This window comes from Sparus aurata, chromosome 6, assembly GCF_900880675.1.
Source record: "Sparus aurata chromosome 6, fSpaAur1.1, whole genome shotgun sequence".
NCBI lineage: Eukaryota > Metazoa > Chordata > Actinopteri > Spariformes > Sparidae > Sparus > Sparus aurata.
In genome coordinates, this window is record NC_044192.1 from 2,056,489 (window position 1) to 2,078,185 (window position 21,697).

At 42.2% G+C, this 21,697-nt stretch overlaps 1 protein-coding gene and 1 pseudogene across 2 annotated transcripts; one reads left to right on the top strand and one right to left on the bottom strand.

Moving 5' to 3' along the window:
• Window positions 1-21,697, top strand: part of LOC115582773 (uncharacterized) — a 484,111-nt pseudogene that overhangs the window by 56,865 nt on the left and 405,549 nt on the right.
• On the bottom strand, window positions 614-20,323 carry sdc4 (syndecan 4). 2 transcript variants are annotated; one of them, XM_030421340.1, is made up of 5 exons: window positions 20,024-20,323; window positions 4,957-5,173; window positions 4,813-4,856; window positions 4,386-4,584; window positions 614-4,131 (listed from the first exon to the last, which is right to left on the bottom strand). In XM_030421340.1, the coding sequence occupies exons 1-5, from the start codon at window positions 20,075-20,077 to the stop codon at window positions 3,980-3,982; spliced, it is 666 nt and encodes a 221-aa protein (XP_030277200.1). In that variant the 5' UTR covers window positions 20,078-20,323; the 3' UTR covers window positions 614-3,979. The 2 variants fall into 2 exon arrangements, with proteins under 2 accessions (XP_030277200.1, XP_030277199.1); XM_030421339.1 differs by having other exon boundaries at window positions 4,957-5,176; window positions 20,024-20,321.

Consider the following 21,697-nt stretch of genomic DNA (forward strand, 5'->3'; position numbering starts at 1 on the left):
TTCTGTAGATTTGACACAAACTTTCTGTTTTCCTCCTGCTGCCTCCGTTTTTCTGCTGCACCAACTTAATTTTAGTTTGAATGTATTCATTTATATTTAAATTTAGATTTTTATCATTTATTTTATTTGAGCATTTATTTATTTTCATTCATTTTATTTTGTATTCATTTTCATGTATTTATTCATTATTATTATATATTTTATTTATTTTTATTCAACAACTTCAGATACAAACAGTTTGTACAAATTCCTACAACACAACCAAACGGTCAGTAGGATGGACCAGTCCACTGGTGTGGGGACTGAAGGGGGGACCAGAGTCGCTCATCATGGATTAAACCTTCTAACGCCTTGACAGCAGATGGATTATAGGAAAAACATAATTAAATAGACTAAATAAAATAACGACTTTCTTCAGTAGAAGTTTAGGAATTTGTTTATGGAGCCTGTAGTAACTTTGGGTCCACAGCTCACCTCCAACAAACCAAATAGTGAGATATTCTGATAATGGTTAAACTGATATTTTCATTATTGCGACTCGTCTACAGACTGTATGAAGTGTTTTCTCTCTCTCAGGAAACACATTTAAACAAAAAAAGGACAAAGACAAGACTTTAAAATGTTAATGTGCATAAAAATAGCTTTATTTCCAATAATAAATCAGAACCTGCATGCAGAAACCAATGATTCATTGGCTTCTCCACTCCATTGGTGATTCACATGTGGTGTTTGTGACATTAAGCAGCAGAACATACGTTTCTCTCCCATGCTCGCCCAGCAGACCGGAGCTGATTACTACTCGAAACACTTCATAACTTTTTCCTGGAACAGTTTTACTCCCTTAAAAAGACACGTTGGATTGTTTCACTTGTTTAAATTTGACTCAAAATCTTATCAGTCGCTCCTCAGTCTGAGGTCGAGGTCGGCTGATACGCTCACAGGAAACAAGTTTCTGTATTTACTTGATTACATTGTTTTGTTTCCTGGGAGGTGAAGACCTCGAACCAGCGTCGAGATGTTTCAATAACTGGGAGCAGCTGGTGTTTGCAGGGACCTTGAATCTGGCTCCGTTTTGGCTCCAAATAAAAAGATAAAATAAAATAAGTGAACCAGCTCCAACTAGTAATCAGCCCGGTCTGATACCGACGACACGGCTCATCAGCACAACATCCCCTGAACAACGAGATGAACACCAACCACAGAAGCAATCCTTCTACAAACACAAACATAAATACAAAAGCAAAAAAAAAACAAAAAAAGTCTAAAAAGATAATAGAAACTCTTACAAAATAAAAAGTTTCAAAACTATTTGCCTCTGAAAATCTCAAACTAGTGTATATAAAACTTTTAAAATCACATATACAACAGCTTAAAAAGGGGGAAACACCCCAACCTGAAAGAAGGCAATAAAATAATTTGACAGTTAAATTAATAATAAAAAATAAAAACAAAAAAAAGGGAACAAGTTGATCTAGTGGAGAACAACGAGCGCAGGCGAGTTAGTGTTACTGCTAGCATCAAACAGTTTTCATTTACAGTAAATCACATGAACGTACTGATGGGAGGAAAAACAAAAATAAAAACAATTTGGCATTTAAATATTTGGTTGATATTTTTTGTTGCCAGGATGCGGCTAAGTACCAAGTTATTATTTCTTCAGGTTCTTTTTTTTCTTAAATGTTTATTTAATGACTATATACAAATCCTTGGTAGATCAGTCTGTGTGCCGCGAAGAAATGTGAGCATGAAACCTGCTGGTGGCTTCAGTGAGAGCTCGTAGACCCCAGAAGGAAAATATGAAACTAAAAACTGTCGTTGTAGCTTATTGAGAAAAGCATCGACCCCACGGCTGAAAACACAAGAACACAGAAAGAACTAAAAACTACCAGTTTGTCCGATCAGAGCTTCAACTTTCTTCTCATTGGACAAATAGTCCCAACATCTACTGGATTCATGAATAGTAAAGTTTTCACAAGTTAGTGGAAAGCTTAAAGTTCAAAGTTTGACATTAAGGGAGGTAAGTTTCTTTACTCTCTGAGGATCGACATCACTCTCATCTGTCTTCAATAATTTGGTACTTAAACCTGTTTAACAGCAGATTATTATTTGTACACGTTGCTCTTTGCAGGATTAAACAAACAAGCATTCACAGCCTCATTAGTGAGGTTAAAGAGTGCAACCAGGAAACTCAATTTCAACATTTTGGGGGGACAGAGCCAGGCTAGCAGTTTCCCCTCCGATTCCAGACTTTATGCTAAGCTAAGCTAAGCTAAGCTAAGCTAACTGTAGCTTCATATTTAATCAACAGAGTGAGAGTGCATCAATCATCTTTCCAAAATGTCAAACTATTCCTTTAGAAGGTGCGATATGTAAGAACTGGCCACATGTTGAATAACAAAGAATTAAGGGGCAGTGAATCAACAGAACCGCCGCTAACTGCTGCTAGCTGTAGCGATGCAGTTAGCGGTCTGGACTGAGAGCTCGGAGCACTGAAGTGTTGGTGTTCAGGAGCTGTGGACCTCTGGGACGAGGAAGGAGAGAGAGCGGCGTTCATTTTTTGATCTCTGAATGTAAAATTCTTACATATTGCACCTTTAAGCTCGAGTGGAACTGCGTAAGAGGTTCAGCAGCTACAGTCTTCGTGATCGAGCTGTGTGAGTGTGTGTTTGTGTGTGTGAGGAATGTAGGTGTGTCACCTTGTAGGAGCATGTTGGTCTGACTCCAGTCGAGTTCATCATAATAACAGAAAAACAAACCCTGGAGGCACAGCGGTAATTATTATAGTGGTAAAACATCTTTTGAAGTGCTCTCCAAGACAGGCAGCAGAGCACAACACTGCAATGCAAGTGTGTGTGTGTGTGTGTGTGTGTGTGTGTGTGTGTGTGTGTGTGTGTTTGACCTGGGTCATACAGTATTTGCAAATTCTTCCTCCAGATTAGTTTAGCTTACTTATGTGGTGCTACGTGCCAGCCTGCAGGGATTTTCCCCACATGAAGAGATACAAAACATGCCAGAAGTTTTAAAGAAAAAAGTCTTTTAAGGTCATTTTAATAAACTCTGCTGCATCAGAAAATTCACAGAACATGAACTGAAATATCTCTCGACACTGTGAAATGATTTGCAAATATTTCCTGACCTTCGTCAGACTGTCTCTTCTCTCCCTGTCATTTTTTTGGACCAGTTTGAGGATAAAGATTAACAAATATTGTAATTATTAACATCAGTTTGAACGGATGACGGAGCAGAAAACTATTTAATCTGAACAACATGAGCTCAACTCTATTCCCGTCATGAAGGGATCGTTAATGGAACAAATTGAAATCTCTCTGCATTACAAGGAGTTTCTTTTTTTAAAAATCTAATAAAAATGTTCACATAAAAGTCATTTTGCTACGTGAGAAGCTGCAGTCCAAGAAAACAGGTTGAGAGGAAGACGAGGAGGAGAACAGAGAGGGAGAATAAATAACTGGACTGTAAATGCGTACCGAGACAACAATCATTGCACAGTGTTAGTGTTTTAACTGGAAGAGAAGAGAGGAAGGGAAGCAATGAGAGAGGAGTTAAACGTTCTCCAAGTCCTCGGTTCTAAGTTCTGTTGTTTTGTCTCTTGACATGGGGACAAAAGAATAAAAACACGAGAGAAAAAAATAAAAAAAAAATAACGATCACCGCGTACCGCAGCTGAAACAGTCCACTCCTGTTGCTCCCTGTCCAAAAGAGAGAGACGAGCGGACCAACAAAGCCTCCGATTGGTTAAGAGAGCACCAGTAATATTCGCATACATCAGGTAGGAGGAGTCAGTCTATCGATTGTGTTGTCGGGGCTTCTCTCCTGATTCGTTATCGAGTGTCACTCCGCTGAAGAAAAGTGAGGAGGAGGTATGATGATGATGATGAGGCACTGATTGGGGTTTTGGGGGTTTAGGGAGTGAGGTGTGTGTGTTTGTGGGTGTGTGTCTGGAGGGGGAGGAGGTCAGGGTCTATGCGTAGATCTCTGTGGTGGGAGCTTTCTTGTAGATGGGCTTCTTCCCCAAATCGTAGCTGCCCTCGTCCTTCTTCTTCATGCGGTAGATGAGGAGGAGGATGAGGAGGACGGCGAACATCAGGCAGACGGCGCCGCCTGTGATCAGAGCTGCAGGAGAGAGAAAGAGGGAGGAAGGTTAGACTTTAAGTTGCTCATCCTCTGACGTTTACTCAACTGAAAACAGTTGATACGTTTATCCTTTAACATTCTCGAGAGACAGCCAGTGGAGTGCGATCCGGCATAGTCACACGTGTCCTGGCACAACAGGCAGCTAAGGAGTTCTGACCCGCAGGCCGAACATTCAAGATCATTTTAAACCTGATATTCATTCTCTAACGACTCGTTTTAAAGTTTCCACTGACCTGCGAGGACCTCCGTCTTTTTCAGGATGCTGTCTTCGCTGGCGTGGGACATGAGGACGTTGGATGGGTGCTCCTCGCCGTGCTCGGCCCCGTTCCTCAGCAGGGGGATTTCGTTTTCGTTCTGGACGATGTCCACCTCGTTAACGGTCGGCCGCACCGGGCGCTCCACCTCTGGGATCTTGTTGTCGTTCACATTGGGCTGAGGGTGAAAGGAGAGATTTCAAATCATGCACAAAGTCAATAAGTTGAACCTGAAGTGTGAAACAACACTGTCAAATACAGACACAGTGCTGTAAAATGATTCTGATTTAAAAATGTGAATTATGAACTGCTTCAGGAAGGTCTCCAGTGTTCACAGCAACTGTTGAATAACTGGTCGTTTTTACAGTTTTAGCTTTAATCAAACTCAAAATATAGAATTTCTCACCTTGGTGGACGTCTTGGCCTCCTGTCCAGGTGACACAGTTGTTGCTGTGGAAAGAAGATTTTCTTCATTAGACCTGATGAAGAATGCCTCCACGGCTGCAAGACTTAAATTAAAAAGTAGTAAGAAGTATTTGTGAAGACTTACGTTGGTCACCAGAGCCGGAGAAGTCGTCATCGTACTCGTCCTCGTCCTCATCGTTGACGTCGTCCTCGTAGTAATCGTCATATCCAGCGTCGTCTTCGTCGTCCTCGTCGTCGTCCGTGAAGCCGAAGTCGGAGCCTGATGACTCCAGGTCATGGTGTGTCAACATGGCGGCCGTCTGTGTGGTCTTCATGGGCATCCATGTCTCCGTCTCCCTCACCTGCTGGGACACCAGACACAGTCGGGCTTAGTGTGATCATCAGTTAAAACTCATCATGTGAGCGGAGCGGATATCTGCCGATACATTTCAGTCTGAACCAACCCGTGCTGCCATGAGACTATTCTGATAATCCACTAATCAATCTGAAGAAAAAGTTGTCAACAAAACAGGACGTTTGGGGACGTCATCCTGGACTTTGGTCTGTAAAACGTCGATCAGTGTTTCTCAAACAACTCAAGACAATAATCGACAAATTCAATGAAAATAGTCGTCCAGTCACACCTGCAGGTAAACTACAAACCAGAGAACAGTCTGTTGTCCTGATCAGCTGTTCAGAGACACGATCAGGAGAACCAAAGGCAGAAAAACACGTATGAACTCGTCTGAGCTACATCACAACACACAACCTGCATTTTTAAGAAAGTTCCTAACTTATGGGAGGGTAAGGAAGGTCAGATGAGCAATAATGGATGACTTCATATCCTTTCTGTCTCTGGACTACACGGTGTGACCAATCATATAAATATCATAATATCGGGCTGATAGTTTATTGGGTAGATATCGATCATGCATCACTAACGTTACCACAGCTACTGTTATCTCCAGTCACAGTATAAAGACGGATGTCACTGATGATCTTAATAAAATAACCACTGGGAGATCAAATTTATTAAATCATTAACTCTATATAACGTCAGTACGAGTCCTGAGAAGGAAACAAAACATGTGATTTATGTTACATTGTGAATTCTTCAAGATCAGAGACCTTTATTTTGAAATGTTGTTTTGAAATTGCTGTGTGTTAGACTAATGCTCTGTATTACTCCATTAATTATTAAAGCAGTAGTGGTTACTGCGACTATTGTTTAGTATTCACACAGATGCTTTTAGTTCAACAGAACCAACTGAGAGACAGCCAAGACTTTATTTCTTTGTTCTTGTAGTACGATGAAAAATGAAAAAGAAGCTCAAATAGAAGCTCATCCAGTCACCACCGTCACTCTAATCACTCTGAAGATTAACACAATGAAGACACATCAACCTCCTTTAATCACATTACTACACTTAATTTCATTGACCATTTGCTCAGTAAGCAGCGTGAATGGGATTAACACAAACACACACACACACACACACAGTTAATCAGCGAGGGGCGAGGAGGTAAAATGAGGTGAGAAAAGCCGAACAGCAGGTCCTGAACTTGTAGCTCGTTCAAAAGCTTTAAAGTCTTTCTGATGTCCGACTTCAACACTGAAACATCCCAGCGCCACAAATACAGCAGCCGTCACACCTCCAACATGCTCCTGATGTTTACAGCGATAACAGGCTGACCGAAGAAGAACAAATTAAACTGTGTCTCCTTTCACAATAAATCCATGGCGGTGACAACCGTCAGCATGTAGCTACAGTATGAAGTGAGTGAACACCTCGTTATGTTGCTGAATCATTTTGATCCCGTCAGACAGCAAAATAATCAACATAAAGAAGAAACAAGTCATGTTATGTAGGTATGCAGAGTGTTACCATGGTGATTAGACTTGATTGAATTAAGGTGGACTGTTGGGCCTCGGCAGAGGTATGCGCTCTACTGAGAGACAGACTAAATGACTGAAATAAAGTGAGGTGAACAACAGAGCCGATCACATGCAGACAGACAGACTGTCCACATGTCGTGTGATGGGAGGCAGCCAATCACTGGGCTTTGTTCAGCAGCGGCAGTGAAAGAAGACCTAGATCCTGGAGAGAGCCGAGCCGCGAGGGCCAGAGAGGAACAAGCTTCTTCAATGAAACCTTCCATTTACTGAGAACAAAAGCTGACCACAAATCACACTGGAAACATGCCCGGGCATCCCACAACATCCTCATTTACTCTCACACACACACACACACACACACACACACACACACACACAGCTCTGTTGACATCATGAGTTCTCCTCATAATTACTTCCATCTGAGCCTTAATTTTAAGGGCTAGCTGGTGGCTAAGCCTGTCGGGGCCTCAGAGCATTATGTGTGTTCTCAAATACTTGGCATAGTAACGATGTGTGTTTGAAGGTAATCCCCTCAGCCTCTCCTTTTAAAAGTAGCCTATATGAGGAGGAGGAGGGGGAGGAGGAGGAGGGAAAGCCCCTTTGTGACTGCACAAGGGCTTCAAACGAGGGCGGCCATTTTACTGTGATTCCTCTAAAAGTAACAAGGTGGTCTGATGAGGACTCCCGCGCTCTGTGTGTTGTTTAATTTACTCTCATCTTAGGAAATCTTTTATTATAAACATACTGTGATCAACATCACAACCACTTGTGTGTCAAATTACACACACACACACACACACACACACACAGATGTTTCTTAATCAAATCATATCTGTTTTCATTTTTAATTAGTTGAGCTGCTTCACAATCTTTCCCTGTAACCCGGCAACTATAGGAGCGACCCAAAGACTGAGGATCACTGCTCCATTATGTCCTCATTTAAACTATATACATGGACACAGGGGAGGTGTGTGTGTGTGTGTGTGTGTGTGTGTGTGTGTGTGTGTGTGTGTGTGTGTGTGAACCCTAAGCCTTAAAATGGTGACTGCTGGCTCTTCATTTCCTCGCTGCCATTCAGATGGGAATCTGGCGCTGCTGCGTGCTGGCACAAGCCCGCTGAGTCACATTATAGGAATCGCACTCATCCAGATGATAATATGGATCCATCCCAGTGTGAGTGTGTGTGTGTGTGTGTGAGTCACATTCATTGTAGCATGCTAGGATTTGTCATGACTCCTGGAGGCACGTTTTACTCTCTGGGTTGGAAATCATTTCTTCCAGTCAGAGTTTTGAGTTACATAAAACACTTTTCTACCAAAATTACACCAGTTTGTTATTTTAATCAGATTTGTGTGTCCCTGCTCTCTCCAACAGGCTCAAGCAGAAGTAGTGCTGGTTATGAAACTTCAATTCGTTTACTGCACTCACCAAACAGAACAATATCTGTGGCTTCAATCAATCAATCGTGTCTAAAAACTCTCATCATCACTTCCTGCGATTTCCCAGAGCTCATTATGGTGACAAAACTTTGACATTTTAAACTGTAGATAAGACATTTTAAAATGACTATGTGTGTATTGGAGATCAACATATAGTTTGTGTAATGAGTCAACAGGTTATTTTCAAAGAGAAGCCAATATGTTCATCCCTGTCAGTGTCAATAAACCCCTCCCTCCTCCTGCCTCTGACCTTTAAACCCCCCCACGGTGAAATGTGGACCTCCATTTGTGTCCTGGAGAGACGTGCTAAAAGAAACTCCACCATTTGCAGCCTGGTGTGCTCTAAAACAACAGCACGCCGTCTCTCAGCCTGAGTGAGACCTGTCCCGACAGGCCACCATTACTCACTACGACAGCCCAGATCAGAGGGGTTTCTGTTTACTATCAGATGTGGGGAATATTCTATCTTTACTATCTTTACTATACTCTCCTAGAAAGTAAAGCCAGGATGGGATGGGACCAAGAACGTAGCGGAGCCACAACAGGAAGTCGTCCGTTTCACACAAATGAAAGCTGTGTGTCAGAGACGGAGGAAGATGTGACGAGTTAGTCTGTTACTGTAAAACCAGACAGAGACAGGCGTCCATTTCACTCCAACCAGCCTCTGAACCAGCAGACTGGTGAGGAGAAAGGAGCAGAGGTTATGTAACTGAGTCAACATGGAAATCAGCTCTCATGGTGATTCTACAGTGACTGAACAGCCCGTCAGACTCAGTCATGGCTGCCCGCTGAACAACTACTGGAACTTCTTTCTATTAAAGAGGGAAGGAAGTGTTTGAGGGATCCGGGCTAATGTACACAATTATTTTCATATTTCACATTTTGTCCTGTTTATTAAAACAGATTTAAAAGGTAACAGTGCACCCATGAATGAATACCGAGTACCTATCTCCCAACCCCCATGCCAACAGAAAGTCAGGGGAAGTTTGTTAGTCTGCAAAACATTTCGGAAGCGTTGCAGGTTTCTCCTCAACTACTGAGGTCGCTGGAGACTCGTTTAAGAAATGTAAACCGATTATTTGAAAAGACGTTATTAACACCCTCAACATGCGAACAAGCCTGTATAACCTCTACACACAGGGCTTTTGGCTTAGCAGCTTAAGATTTCATCTTAAAAAAAAAAGAAAAGGTGTGAAGAGCATCTTTAAAGGTGATTTGGGGATCTCAGAATTTATGGAGACGTGGATTACACAGGACGGGCTGTAGGGAGCCATTTGACTTTCTTTTTTTTTAGATTTTAAAACAAGCTGCTTCTCCATCAGCTACTTCAGTTGTTTTGGAGAAGATTTTCCATCATGGGGCTGAGAACATAATAACCGAATTTTCATGTTTGGGTGAACTGTTCCTTTAAACCTGTTGCGTAATAGAACAGTAGATTCTCAGAGATATAAAAGAAAATGTACATGTTAGCAAGGAACCTTTTTCTAACCCTCCAAAAAGCTATAAATTAATTCATTGGGCGTTTAACCAAACACATTTTCTGCTCCAGCATCAGCGCCACAAACAGAGAAACAGTCACACCCTCATATGAAACCTTATGTGTTGACAACAAACAGCCTTAATGAGCTCAGCAACACAAACAGCAACACTGTGGTTCAGAGGGAGGCCACATAAGGTTAACCCAACATCCTGCAGAACTGAGAGATAAACCTCACACACATTAATGTGAGAATGTGGACATCCTGAAGACGTCAGCATCATCTCTGCTAACACTGTGTTATAGGAGCCAAAAGACTGACATTTAAACTATAACATCATCAACAACAGCAAAATCTAAATCTTATTCTGTCAGTTGACCTCAACATTTGTCAGCCATTTTAAAAGCCACTTATGAGCCACTTACAGATCACCATTTTGTCCTCCCATCAGTGATTCACAGCCTCATTTATTCTGCCTAATGTGCAACCGCTGATAAGCAGCCGGATGTGGATTCCAGCCAAACCAAAGACTTTCAGCCAACCGAACGGAGTTCATGGATTCATCGAGTTCTGCACCACAATGTGCAGAAACAACGCCGTCTGTGTCATGAAGGGTCCAGTCAGTACAAATGTTGGCATGTCCTCGCAAACCATTTTTATTTCAATTCCGTCTCTCATCCTAAACTCAGACAAAGATCGTCGCTCTCATAAAGACTTCATCAGTTCAGATGACCTTTTCTCTGAACTCTTAATCGACTCTTGTTTGGACTCACTGTGTCAAAGTGAAACACACACATGGCTGCAGTCCGAGATGATCATGTGACCACATCGGCCATCAGTCAAAAGATTAAACTGCCCGGGACGTGAATCAGAACTCTGTGAGAACATATCAAGATAAGCTCTACTGAGACAAACAGGTTCACCCAAGTATGAAAATTAATATGGTACACAAAAGATAATGTACAGGACTGCAAACCAAACAAATACTACATTCCCAACGTTTAGTTTTATTATCAATATGTTTTGTTGATTAATCACTCAACTGTCCATCTATTAATGTCAGGACGTAGTGAAGACTCAGTTTACTTAAGAGCTGAACAACAAATAAAGCGGCAACTACTCTGATAATGGATGAAGTGATGAGTTGACTCCAGCTTAAATGTGAATACTTTCTGCTTTCTTTCACCTCTGACAGGAAACTGAAACTCTTTGGATTGTGGACAAAAATTGAGTTGAACACATGGTCAAGAATCAAGACAATAATCCACAGATAAATTGAAAAGGAAGTAATTGTTCAGGCCACAAGGAAACTTTTTTTTAAAAATAGTTTGAATAGAGTGACAGTGAGCAGCTTTGGATTAACTGGATCGAGCAAAATAATCTCCACATTTAAACTTGGCTATAACAATGAAGTTTATATCTTTTAAGTATAGATAACTTGTAATTTTGTCAACTCTACAGGTGACTAAATCAGTTCCAGAGCATCTTGTGTTTGGCTCATGAAATGGTCTTCATGACGCAGGGTCAGATTTAACACTGAAAACACTCAAGTCAGAAGTTTTGTTTCCCGTCCTGTCACACTTCACTCAGTCTAGCCTCCGTCCTTGTTTATCCTGCCCATCTCAGCATGGAGGTCCTAAAAACTTTCCAGTTCCCCCAATTGTCCACATTCACTGAAAAGCAGTCTGTCAAGACGCCCGCCACCCAGCCTCCGGGTCTGTCCCTTCCATTGACACCAAACAATGCCAGTGGACTCCTCAAGAGCATATCAATGACCAAGGTAACTGGGGATAAGCCTCCAGCAGCCTCCCTTCATTAAACTGGGGAAACAATCCCTCCATCTGCCGACACACAGAGAGGCATCTGGTCCATTCACACGGCGGCGTGGAGGAGGTACAAAGTATGAAAAGACAGAAAAGAAACACCAGCACGCAGGAATGTGCTTCCTTATTCTTTGTGATGTCCGACGTCTCTTGACCTTTCAAGAAAAGGCAAATTATTGTTGGTTTCTAACCTTTTTTCCCTCTTTGAGTTGATATTCAGAGTCTACCTCAGCAGCATAAATAAAGTCAAATGGAAAATATGGTTTAAAAAGAGGTTAAAGCTCCAATCCTTCCTTCCATCTTTTCCTTCGCCTCTCCACATTCACACCCTCCATCTCCCGTCCTGTTTTTCAACTCCTCCCCCTCCTGCTGCTGCTGCTGGGTGATACTTGAACCAGCAGGATTTGCACCATGTATTGTGTCGCCTGATCTACTGGTAAGATGCACTTCTGACCCCTGATGTAAACACACACACACACTTATGTGAGATGGACCTTCACAGTTTCTCTTCAGGAGTTCAAGGCCTTTGGTTTATTGGATCCAAAGGGCCTCACAAAGACCGATCTATTATGAGGTCTCCACTTTGTTTTATATTAAAGTTCATCCAGTTCACAAGTTTGGTCCTCATGTTTTATATATACACACACACAATCCTGAAAACAACCAACCACTGCCATATTTTTTAAAATGCACATGAACAGTGCTGACTAGATCTCTCTCACACACTCACACACACACACACACACACACCTTTGCACTTTTGCTCTGACAGCCGAGCTCTAGATTCCTTCTACCTACACCCAGTCTATCTATAGCAGTATTTCCACCTACCAGCACCATGTCAGACTCTATGGCAACATGTGAAGCTTTTCCATACACATGTGTTGGCTCAGTTTCAGTCTGTTTGTCAGCCCAGCGCTGCAGGGATTTGCATTTCCACAACAGGCCTACCTGCTTTAAGGTGTGTCTTTAACCGACAATGTATTATCGTTAAACATTAATGGTGATCAAGATGGACACTGGTGACCCCCGTGATGAGGAGGAGGGAGGCATTGCCCTCTGATAGTGTAAGAGCGCTTAACGTGAGGTTTTTATTAAAAAAAAAACTTTACTAATTATCAGATGTGACTAAAGCATCTTGTTTTTATGTGTGTTTAGGCCTGAAACCAACAGAGACAGAACCTTCTTGTGTGGCACGGTTCCAACGGACATGAGCAGCGTTGATCCTGACACGTACAGCAGGACTGTCGTTTCTCTATCACAAAGACAAACATTAGTCAGTGAAGTGAGTAATGCTGTTGCGTTAAACTTTTTGGATCTGTACAGCTTCGGTCTCCATAGAAAGGAAAGAAACAGCCATGCAGCTGTGCAGCACACAGAGCTGATTCAGTCTCAGCTGATAAGCCTAATTGAGTTTTGATGAGCGCCTCCTGAGGGAACGTCCCCGGTCTTATCCTAATGGCTATTATTGGTCACTTCCTCCCGTCGGTGAAGCCACAACGCAATGTCAATTGGATGATTCCTCGTTATTGCCGAACTCATGACTGATGGAAAAATAAGTTGAGTGCCTGCAGCGACTCGAACTCTTCCAGAGACCATGCCTCTCTAATGTCTTCCCTGCTCCTCCGACTCTTTGATGCCACTCCCTGAGGCGAGCGTATCGCTGCCTTAGATCAAACACATTACAGCACAACAGACTGAATGTATGCTGTGAGAGTTATTATCAGCTGAAAGATCAGATTCAGGCTTTAAATGGCAGGAAATAAGAAAAGGGCAGGAAAACAGGAAATATCCACCTAAGACAAATCAACTGAGTGTTCAATGAAAGGCTGAGCAGAAGAGTGAATATGAATCAGGCCAGTAAACAACTGACTTATTTATACTTGAGTGTTTTTAGACATGTGAGACTGTCCCTTCATTCATAGTCTCAGATCAGCCACAAAGACTCAATTCATTTTGAAGAGGAGATGCTTAACTGGACTCTTTATCCTAAGTAGATGTCAAGCTCCCAGTTCATAACAGCAGTCTGCAACAGTTCCTTGATCTTAATCTAAAAATTACAATGAGCCTTTGTTAGTTTTTTAAATCATTTCAAGCAATCTGCTGTATTGAAGTTGAAAGACACCAGACACACCATGAGTGTCTCATTTACATTTCCTTCTGACAATGATAAACGCAGCAGTAATGTTTAATCACACAAGATGAAGAGATGTCTTTATTCTGGTGGTTAATCTTCAACTTTATCCAGCACATATTAATGCATGAACTCACAACTGAGTCACATTATGAGTAACTAAAATCAGACTCCACCTGGCTCCGTCCAAAGGTCGCCAAACTACAACGACAGGAGAGCTGCAACTAACAACTGTTTCCACGACTGAACGATTAATTGTTCAGGCTACACAATGTCGACTGCTTTACACAGTTTTCCTGAGCACAAAGCGACATCGTCCAATTGCCTTTTTTGTCCAATCAAACAGTCCAAAACCCAAAGACTCTTCATTTACTGTCAGAAATGAACAAGACTCCTCACAGTTAAGAAGCTGGAACCAGCAAACGATTGACATTTTGCTTGAAAAATGACAAACAATGAGTTACCGATAAGAAATGTGATTTCTTCTAGTCACTGCAGCTCTGTGTGAGAGCGGTATCACATCTTCTAACTCTTTGCAGGAAAGTGCATTCCCCAAACTGTTCCTTTCAAAGAAATATAAACAGATTAGCCTGTTAGCATGTGTGATATGTTGTATGAAGCCGTGTTTGCTGCTGTTGAGGAATGTGTCTCTCTGTGTGGGTCAGCTCAGTAGCCAAGACTTTGGTTACACAGTGAGCCGCCACATTCCTCTCCTCTCTGCAGTGGAGCCAAAGCTCTCTACGCACAGAGACACAATCAAGAGTCCGGGCCAAGCCACCGAGGACCGCTGTTCTGTTCCTCCAGGTTCATGTGCAGGGAGGTGGTTTAAAGCTGCCTCTGCTAGCTCCACTCTCAGACTAATATGCACTGCAAGTATGTTTAAATGAGCCTGGGAGATCAAATGTAGACAGCATGGGTCCTGATGTGTTAAAGGGTAAAACTCCTATACAGCTGAGGTTTCAAACACCTCCCTGTAATCTTTTCTGACAGGCCGAGGAAAACCATACATCAGCATGTTTGCCATTTTCCTTCTCCTCACATCAAAAGGGGCAATGTTTAGTTTGAGAAATTCAAACTCAGAATTTTAATATTTATAACATTAATGGAGGTAATAATACAAACTCAGACATCTTTATCTTCCATCACAGCTCAGGTATGTGGATCTAAAATGAACAAGTCGCTGGTGGTCTACTGTACAGAGTTAGACCTCACACACACACAAGTGCAGACACACAACATGACACATGTACACACACATCAATACTGAGACATTTCCCTGAGTGCACACACACTCACCCACAATCTCACACACACACCCACATCAAAGAGGGACTGTATTATTGAGACACATTTGTCAGGAAGGATGTCTGAATGAGGGGAAGCCCTCAAACCATCCAAAACACCGTATGATCTCTGGTGTGTGTGTGTGTGTGTGTGTGTGTGTGTTTGCGGGATATACAATACCAGAAGAGTTCTACATAAAACACTTTTTTTTTTAATCAACTGTTCTGATGATCAATTTGCATTTTGCACATGTCAGAATTATTTGACTGTAGCTTCTTTGACGTTTGCGGATGAAACAACCGATCATTCAATGGACAGATTGATCAACAATGTGGTTTGCAGCTCTGTTATTTTCCATGTTAGTCACACACTTAGGATTAATGAAGCCAGCTGTATTTGTCTAACATTATAACACAAAGTCCAAAAGAAATCCTTTATTTGTCTTCTGAAAGCATTAATGAATGTCCCTTACACATCGTCACACTGCAGCTGGAGACATTAAGTCAACATTATCGGGTTATCTGATTCTGTCTCCAGCCGTAGGGTGGAGCATTTTGATTATTATATTTCATGCTCACTCCCTCCAGTTTTAAAGTCAGATACATCTGTTGTGCTTGGGGGGGAAAACCTCAGAGTGCATCAGCGCTGATAGCTGCGAACAGTCTGGCTTCAGGCCTGGAACAACCATCTGTCAGAGTCTGACAGGGTGTCCCGGGACAGCAGAGGCAGGGGCTGCAGGAGCCACATCAAACGGCCCCCCTCCAGGCTCGCTCATACATTTCCCAATGGAAACACAGCCAGGCTCATATTCCATGTTCTGCCATGGCCCTCTATATTTTTACTGGTCCACCACAAAGCCACAACAGCTTTTCTTTTCAAGACCGGGGGAGGAGGCGGTGGGGAGCGGTGGCGTGTTAAGCTTCACGTTTCCCAGGCTGCCGCACTAAATGAGAACACACTGTCCATCAATTTATTTTGTTTTAAGGGTTAAAAATGTGTTTATATCATAACTGTAGGGCTGAAACAACTAATTAACAGTTTGTGATTACCGATTTATTAAATGGCCAAGATAGAGGTGTTTTCAATGGGTAAATGCTTGGAAGCACTCAACAGATGAGGGTGCAATATGTCGGTTTTATCTCTATTTTTTTTTTTCTTTATTTATTAGGTGGAGACCTCAGGTGGCCATGGTAGCTACGGCAGCAAAGGAGGACCTCAGGTTGGACAGACTAGTGTGGGACTTTCATCCTCTTTCAACAGTTTCAGCAGTAAGAGTCAAAAAAAGTTGGATGGTAGTGATCCAACCAGAAAAGGAGGAGTGTTATGGTTGACTTCTGCCCTAAACGTATTCATATAGTTCCCGTTACAACTGCCAGAAAATGTAGTGGTTGAAAAGGGGTGGGGGGAGGAGAGGGGGGAGTCAGATTCTCGACTGCTCTCCATCACAGGCAGGAAGGACAAAAACCTCCTCTCTCTGTGCCAACATTCCTCGGCCCAAAGGGATTTTATAGACCAGCGGACAGCAATGCAGGAACCATTATTACATCCTACTGATACTATTTATCATGCTCCCCTCTTTCCCTCCCTGCCTTCTTTTCACCACACGGGGCTTTCAGTGCACCCCATCATGCAAAAGAGACACACACAAAAAAAAACTTCCTCAAAAAAAAGGGACTCATTCTGGTGCAAATGATTGGGAGCTAAATACAAAACCAGTGACAACACAAGATATAACAAATGGACTCAGCCCCGAGGCTCCAAAGGCAACAAGCTGAGGTTTGGTGGTGCGACATGGATTAACTTCGGGGCAAAGAGGATTTTTTTTTTTTTTTTTTAACCCTGATTAACCACAGCAGTTGCCATCACAGGCACATTTGGTAAATTAAAGTGATTAGACTAATTGAAATGAACCCTCCCAGAATGTTTGGCAAGACTTTTGTCCAATGACAGCACAACTTTTCTAACGTGCCCTTTAAATAAAAAGACACAGAAAACAAACACTTGGTGTACTTTTTATCTTTCACCTTCACCCAGTACTCTGTCACGAAGGACTCGTGGTGACTTGTGTTGCCATACATGGGCAGAAAATGCTGAGGTCAATGGAAAAAAAAAAGGCATGAAGAACAGGATTTGTTTGCCCTGGTCTATTTTGGACAAACTGATAAAACTGTACACGAGGTCTCAGCCCGGCTACAGCTCTACACGTCTGAAACAACTCAAAATGGTCGACCACGGGCAGCTAAATCAAACTTCCCAGAATTAGAAATGATTGTTGAAAAAGTGAGTCCATTAATAAAAAAACATTCCTAAGATTCCTGCGGCTCCCAAAAAGCCCTTTTTTGTATTCAGAGCACGCTCTTTTGTCAGGTAGCAGAACATTGTTATCGATTAGCTGGGAACGCCAAACCCACATACCAATAATGACCTCAGTGGGTAGAGAGAAGAAAAGGCTGGAAGGAGGGAGGGAAGGATTGTCATAGCTCAGAGGCTAAGTATCCATCAAAGGAAAGAGCAGAAAGGAGAGAAAGAAAAAAAAGCCATGAGGACAATTGATCACAGGGACAGAGGGGACCGGTGGAGTGACGTCAAAGAAGCAGAACCTGAAACCTGGAGGGTAACCGCTCATTTTAAAAGAAGTACCAGAAACAAGAGTGTATTCTGGTGGGAAAGCTGTAGGTGTATCCACGCTAGGCTAGGCTAGTGGAAAGGAGTGTCCCTTATAAAAAGGCCCCGGGGCCCTATTGAGATCCCTCCAAGTGTGCAAAATCCCTAAGAGGGCCGGTCAAGGTCACCAAAGGTCACATTCCAGAGGGGAAATCAAAAAAGAAGAAGAAGAAGAGAGGGGAGCGAGGGGGCGACTACAAGACGAGGCAGAGCGAGCAACAGAAGCTCGACGGCTTTGAGGAATGCAACAGATAGTAAAGGAGAGGAGGATCCAACCAGCCGTCAGGACGGAGAGAAGACGCCTGAAGGCAGACGAAGTTCAGCTCTTCAACCCAGGATAAGAGTACAGAGTGTTTGTGGCTCCACACAGGAAACTTTCATGTGTTATAAAACATCTCAGCGAAGGAGGCGATGGCCATATCTGTGAAACACTACCTCATTTAAAAACTACACAAGTGCTTCAGGCATCCATCCTGGCCTGACAAGTGTGTTACTGCCATTCACACCATTTGTACTGACCAACTGGGTGGAATGGGGGGGCAGGGTGCATGTTTGTGTGTGGGTGGCCTGTATTAACACTCCAGGACACACAATTAGAAGCTAGAATGGAACTTGGTAGAGCGCATACCTCAGCCAAAGCCCAACAGTCCGCTTTAATTCAATCAAAACCTAATCTAATAAACTCAAACTTAATGTAACCTCACAGCATTCAAGACAGCGAGAAAACATGAAGTTGGACAGAAATGACAGCCTCCTTCTTCCACGCCAGATAAGTCGTTTTTTGATGATGTTAACAGACATGACTTGTCTTTGATCATAGTGACTAAAAACCCCATCCCCTAATTAGTGTCACAAATGAATCACCTTGGTGTTCTTCTCACTGTAAATTCCCATGTGTTCAATATTGTATTTATCAACAGTAAATCAAACACAATAAACATGAGTTTCTTTCTAGACACACACATAATACCACCACTTGGTAATTCTGTTCTTCAGGCAGAGCAGGACTGAGTCAAACATGTTTGAATAACCTGTGTTTAATGAATAGTTAGGGAAGAAACCAGGCTTCAGTGGCAGTGGAAGAAAGGTGTCAGTAATATACATGACAACATCAGAAAATGCTGGACATCATGAGGTGACATTATGGAAAAGCCCACACAAACCGGGGCTTTACAACGCAGAAAAATCCAAAGTGACAAATCAGGACGGGTCACAATAACCTCCACACAAAACTCTTCCAAAACTTCCAACAACATTAACAAAAAAATAAGTCAACCACTTCCAGCTCACAGAAGGCCCTCAGGACATGCATTCTTTTGGCATTAAGTCAGCCTTTAATTTTCCACAACATTTAACTTATCCCCCAAAGAATCAGTGATTCACAGAGAAAGATATTTAGTGGGGTGTTAACTGACAAATGGACAAGTCAACAGACTTCAGATCACATGATAATTTTTAAAAAATGATTTAAAAAAGGGGCATTGTGTAGTTCTGAAGAAGAACTTCAGAATTTTAATATCAAAACACCACCGCAACATTAATGAGGTAATAATACAATCTAGATTAGTAAACAAGCTGTTCTCTGGGGAAAATGTAGGTCCCCAGAACACTAGAAAGGTGGCAGGGTCCGCCATATATAAACAAAGCAAATCAGAATACATTGTGTTGTCCTTTCAGATCAGCTTGTTTATTTAGTCATGAAAACAGAGAGTTTGTTTATTCATGTTGATCAGGCAGAATAGAGATTAGCATTTCTTGCCCCAAACTACATACTGCTCCTTTAACTCATCCCCAAAGTATCAGTGAGTCGTCACAAAACATGTTTTACATCCACTGAGAAACAGACAAAACATGATTTGAGATGCTAAGAGGACTCTGATGAATCTAATCACCCTCATTTCTGCTCCAATTCATATCCAGGGAGGGGAAACAACACTAAATTCCCAACAACATGGAGCTCTGGAGGAGGAACAGAGGGAGGTGGAATCAAATGTGATCCAACTTTCTTTGACTTACTGATCAAAAACAGTGATTTACGTCAAAAGAGCAGCCCGGATGTCCCACTGATTGGGCCATCAGAAGCAGGAGAAGTGACTCGGGTGACTCGCCAGCTTCCCCCTCAATCTGGGCCCCATCCTGGATAATAGCAGCGGGCTGTGGATGGCTGTGTGTCCCCCCCCCCCTTCCACCAGCCGACACACTACACACTGTACTGTAGCCCTGAAGCTAACTGGCTAACAACACTGCTGCTGTGTGGATTAATCAGCTGCGTGTGATGCGAACACAGGACGAGCTTTTTGTTTATTTTAGTCAAACCAACAGTTGACAGCACAAATCACAGCTAACGGAGTCGCGTTAACGGCTAATACTCAGTGTTCACCAGTAGCGTGTTTTAGCTAGCGCTGCCAAACAGACCCAGCAGGGGAACAAAATAAAGTTTTTTAAACGTTTTTAAATTAAATCACTGTCAGATATGTGAGTAAAACAACTTACCGACTCTGAAAACACGGAGGCAGATAAAATCAGCACGAGGCAGAGGTTGAGCATTGTGTCCTTTCACGTAGATAACCGTTAAAGTTTAAACAAAAAAAAAACAGTCTTGGAGGAAAAAGCTGCTGTGGACGTTTGTTGAGGTTCACACTGAACCGGTTCGGTGTCTTGTTTTCCGGTATAGTCCAACAGAACCAGAGGCTGTAGAGAAGCTGTCCACTATTATCACGTTGACTCGTCTGTTCTGTACCGTTTCTGTCCGGTGACTGCTCGGTTGGTTCCACTGAAGCTTTTCACGCGCTCCTCTGCGCTATATTTCACTCTCCCCCAACTCTCCTCCAATCAGCGAGCGAGCTGTGACGTCGCGCTCGCAGCCTTCTCCATAACTTACGGTAAACGTCCGTCACGTTCAACAGGTGCCCCGCCCCCTGCCGCCCAGCGTCAAGCTACCCGGATATACGAGGGGAGGGAAATACCCGGCGAACCCTTCAAAATAAAAGCACAACTTACTTTACGGAAGTGTGATTATGGGCACAATATAAACATTTAAATGTTATTTTCCCCTCACTTTACATATTTGAATTTTAACCATTTTCATTGAATTACCTATTGCTATTTTAGTCTTTAGGTATTCTTTATCATTTGGCTTTTAAATGGTATTTTATTACATTTGTGTTTTGTGATTTATGTAACTTGATTAAAGGAGCACTACGTAGTTTTGGAGAAGAAATTCAAACTCCAAATTTGAATATTTACGATAATGATGAGGTAATAATATAAACTTTTTTCACAAGTGATTAAACAAGCTGTTCTCGGAGGAAAATAACATCCCAGAACACTGTTTGGAGCTAGAAAGATGGCAGTACATGGTTAAAACAGTATAAATTGTGTTGCCCTTTAAGGTCAGTTTTAAGGTCATCTATCTATCTATCTATGTATCTATGTATCTATCTATCTATCTATCTATCGATTGATCTATCTATCTATCTATCTATTGCACTTCCTCTTCCTCTTTCCATAAGTTTTTTTGTTTCTCTCTCATTTCTATCTATGGTTCAGTATTTAGTAAAAAGCATGTAAAAAAAATAAACAATAAAAGTTCAGCGTTGCGAGCCACATCTGTTATTGTTGTCTTCATTAATGTCATGATAAGGAGCCAATAGTGGGCCGTTTTATAACATGCCATCTGTCAGTGATCAGCAGGGTGTTATCTTATCTACACAGTGTGTGGTGGCATGAAAGACTTTGATTAAACGTTGATTGTTCTAACACCAGAGGGGGAAAAAAACTTGAGTTAAAAAAAAAACCTGTAATTGGGTTGTCCACATACTTTTGGCCATGTCACACATCATAAAATATCCTACATTAGGCAACAGCCCAGGGTCAAAATATTATGAAGAAACAGAAGTTATAAACCAGGAAGTATGACTAAAAGAGAAACTTTGCTGGAAAGACAAACCGTGTGGGGAGGTTTGTGTTGGAGCGTGAGGTCACCTCATTCGTTTTCTGCATTCCTGAGCTGTGCTGCCTATAAAAAGAAAAAAAGGGAAGTTGGTGCCTGCAGGGTTTTGTGCTACTTCATGGAAATTCTTCGAGTGACGGCATCTTCCGGTAAAAGTTCCTCTCCTCTGTTTTCCCTCCCCTCTTTCACTTTCCTCCCCTCCCCCTCTATCTCTC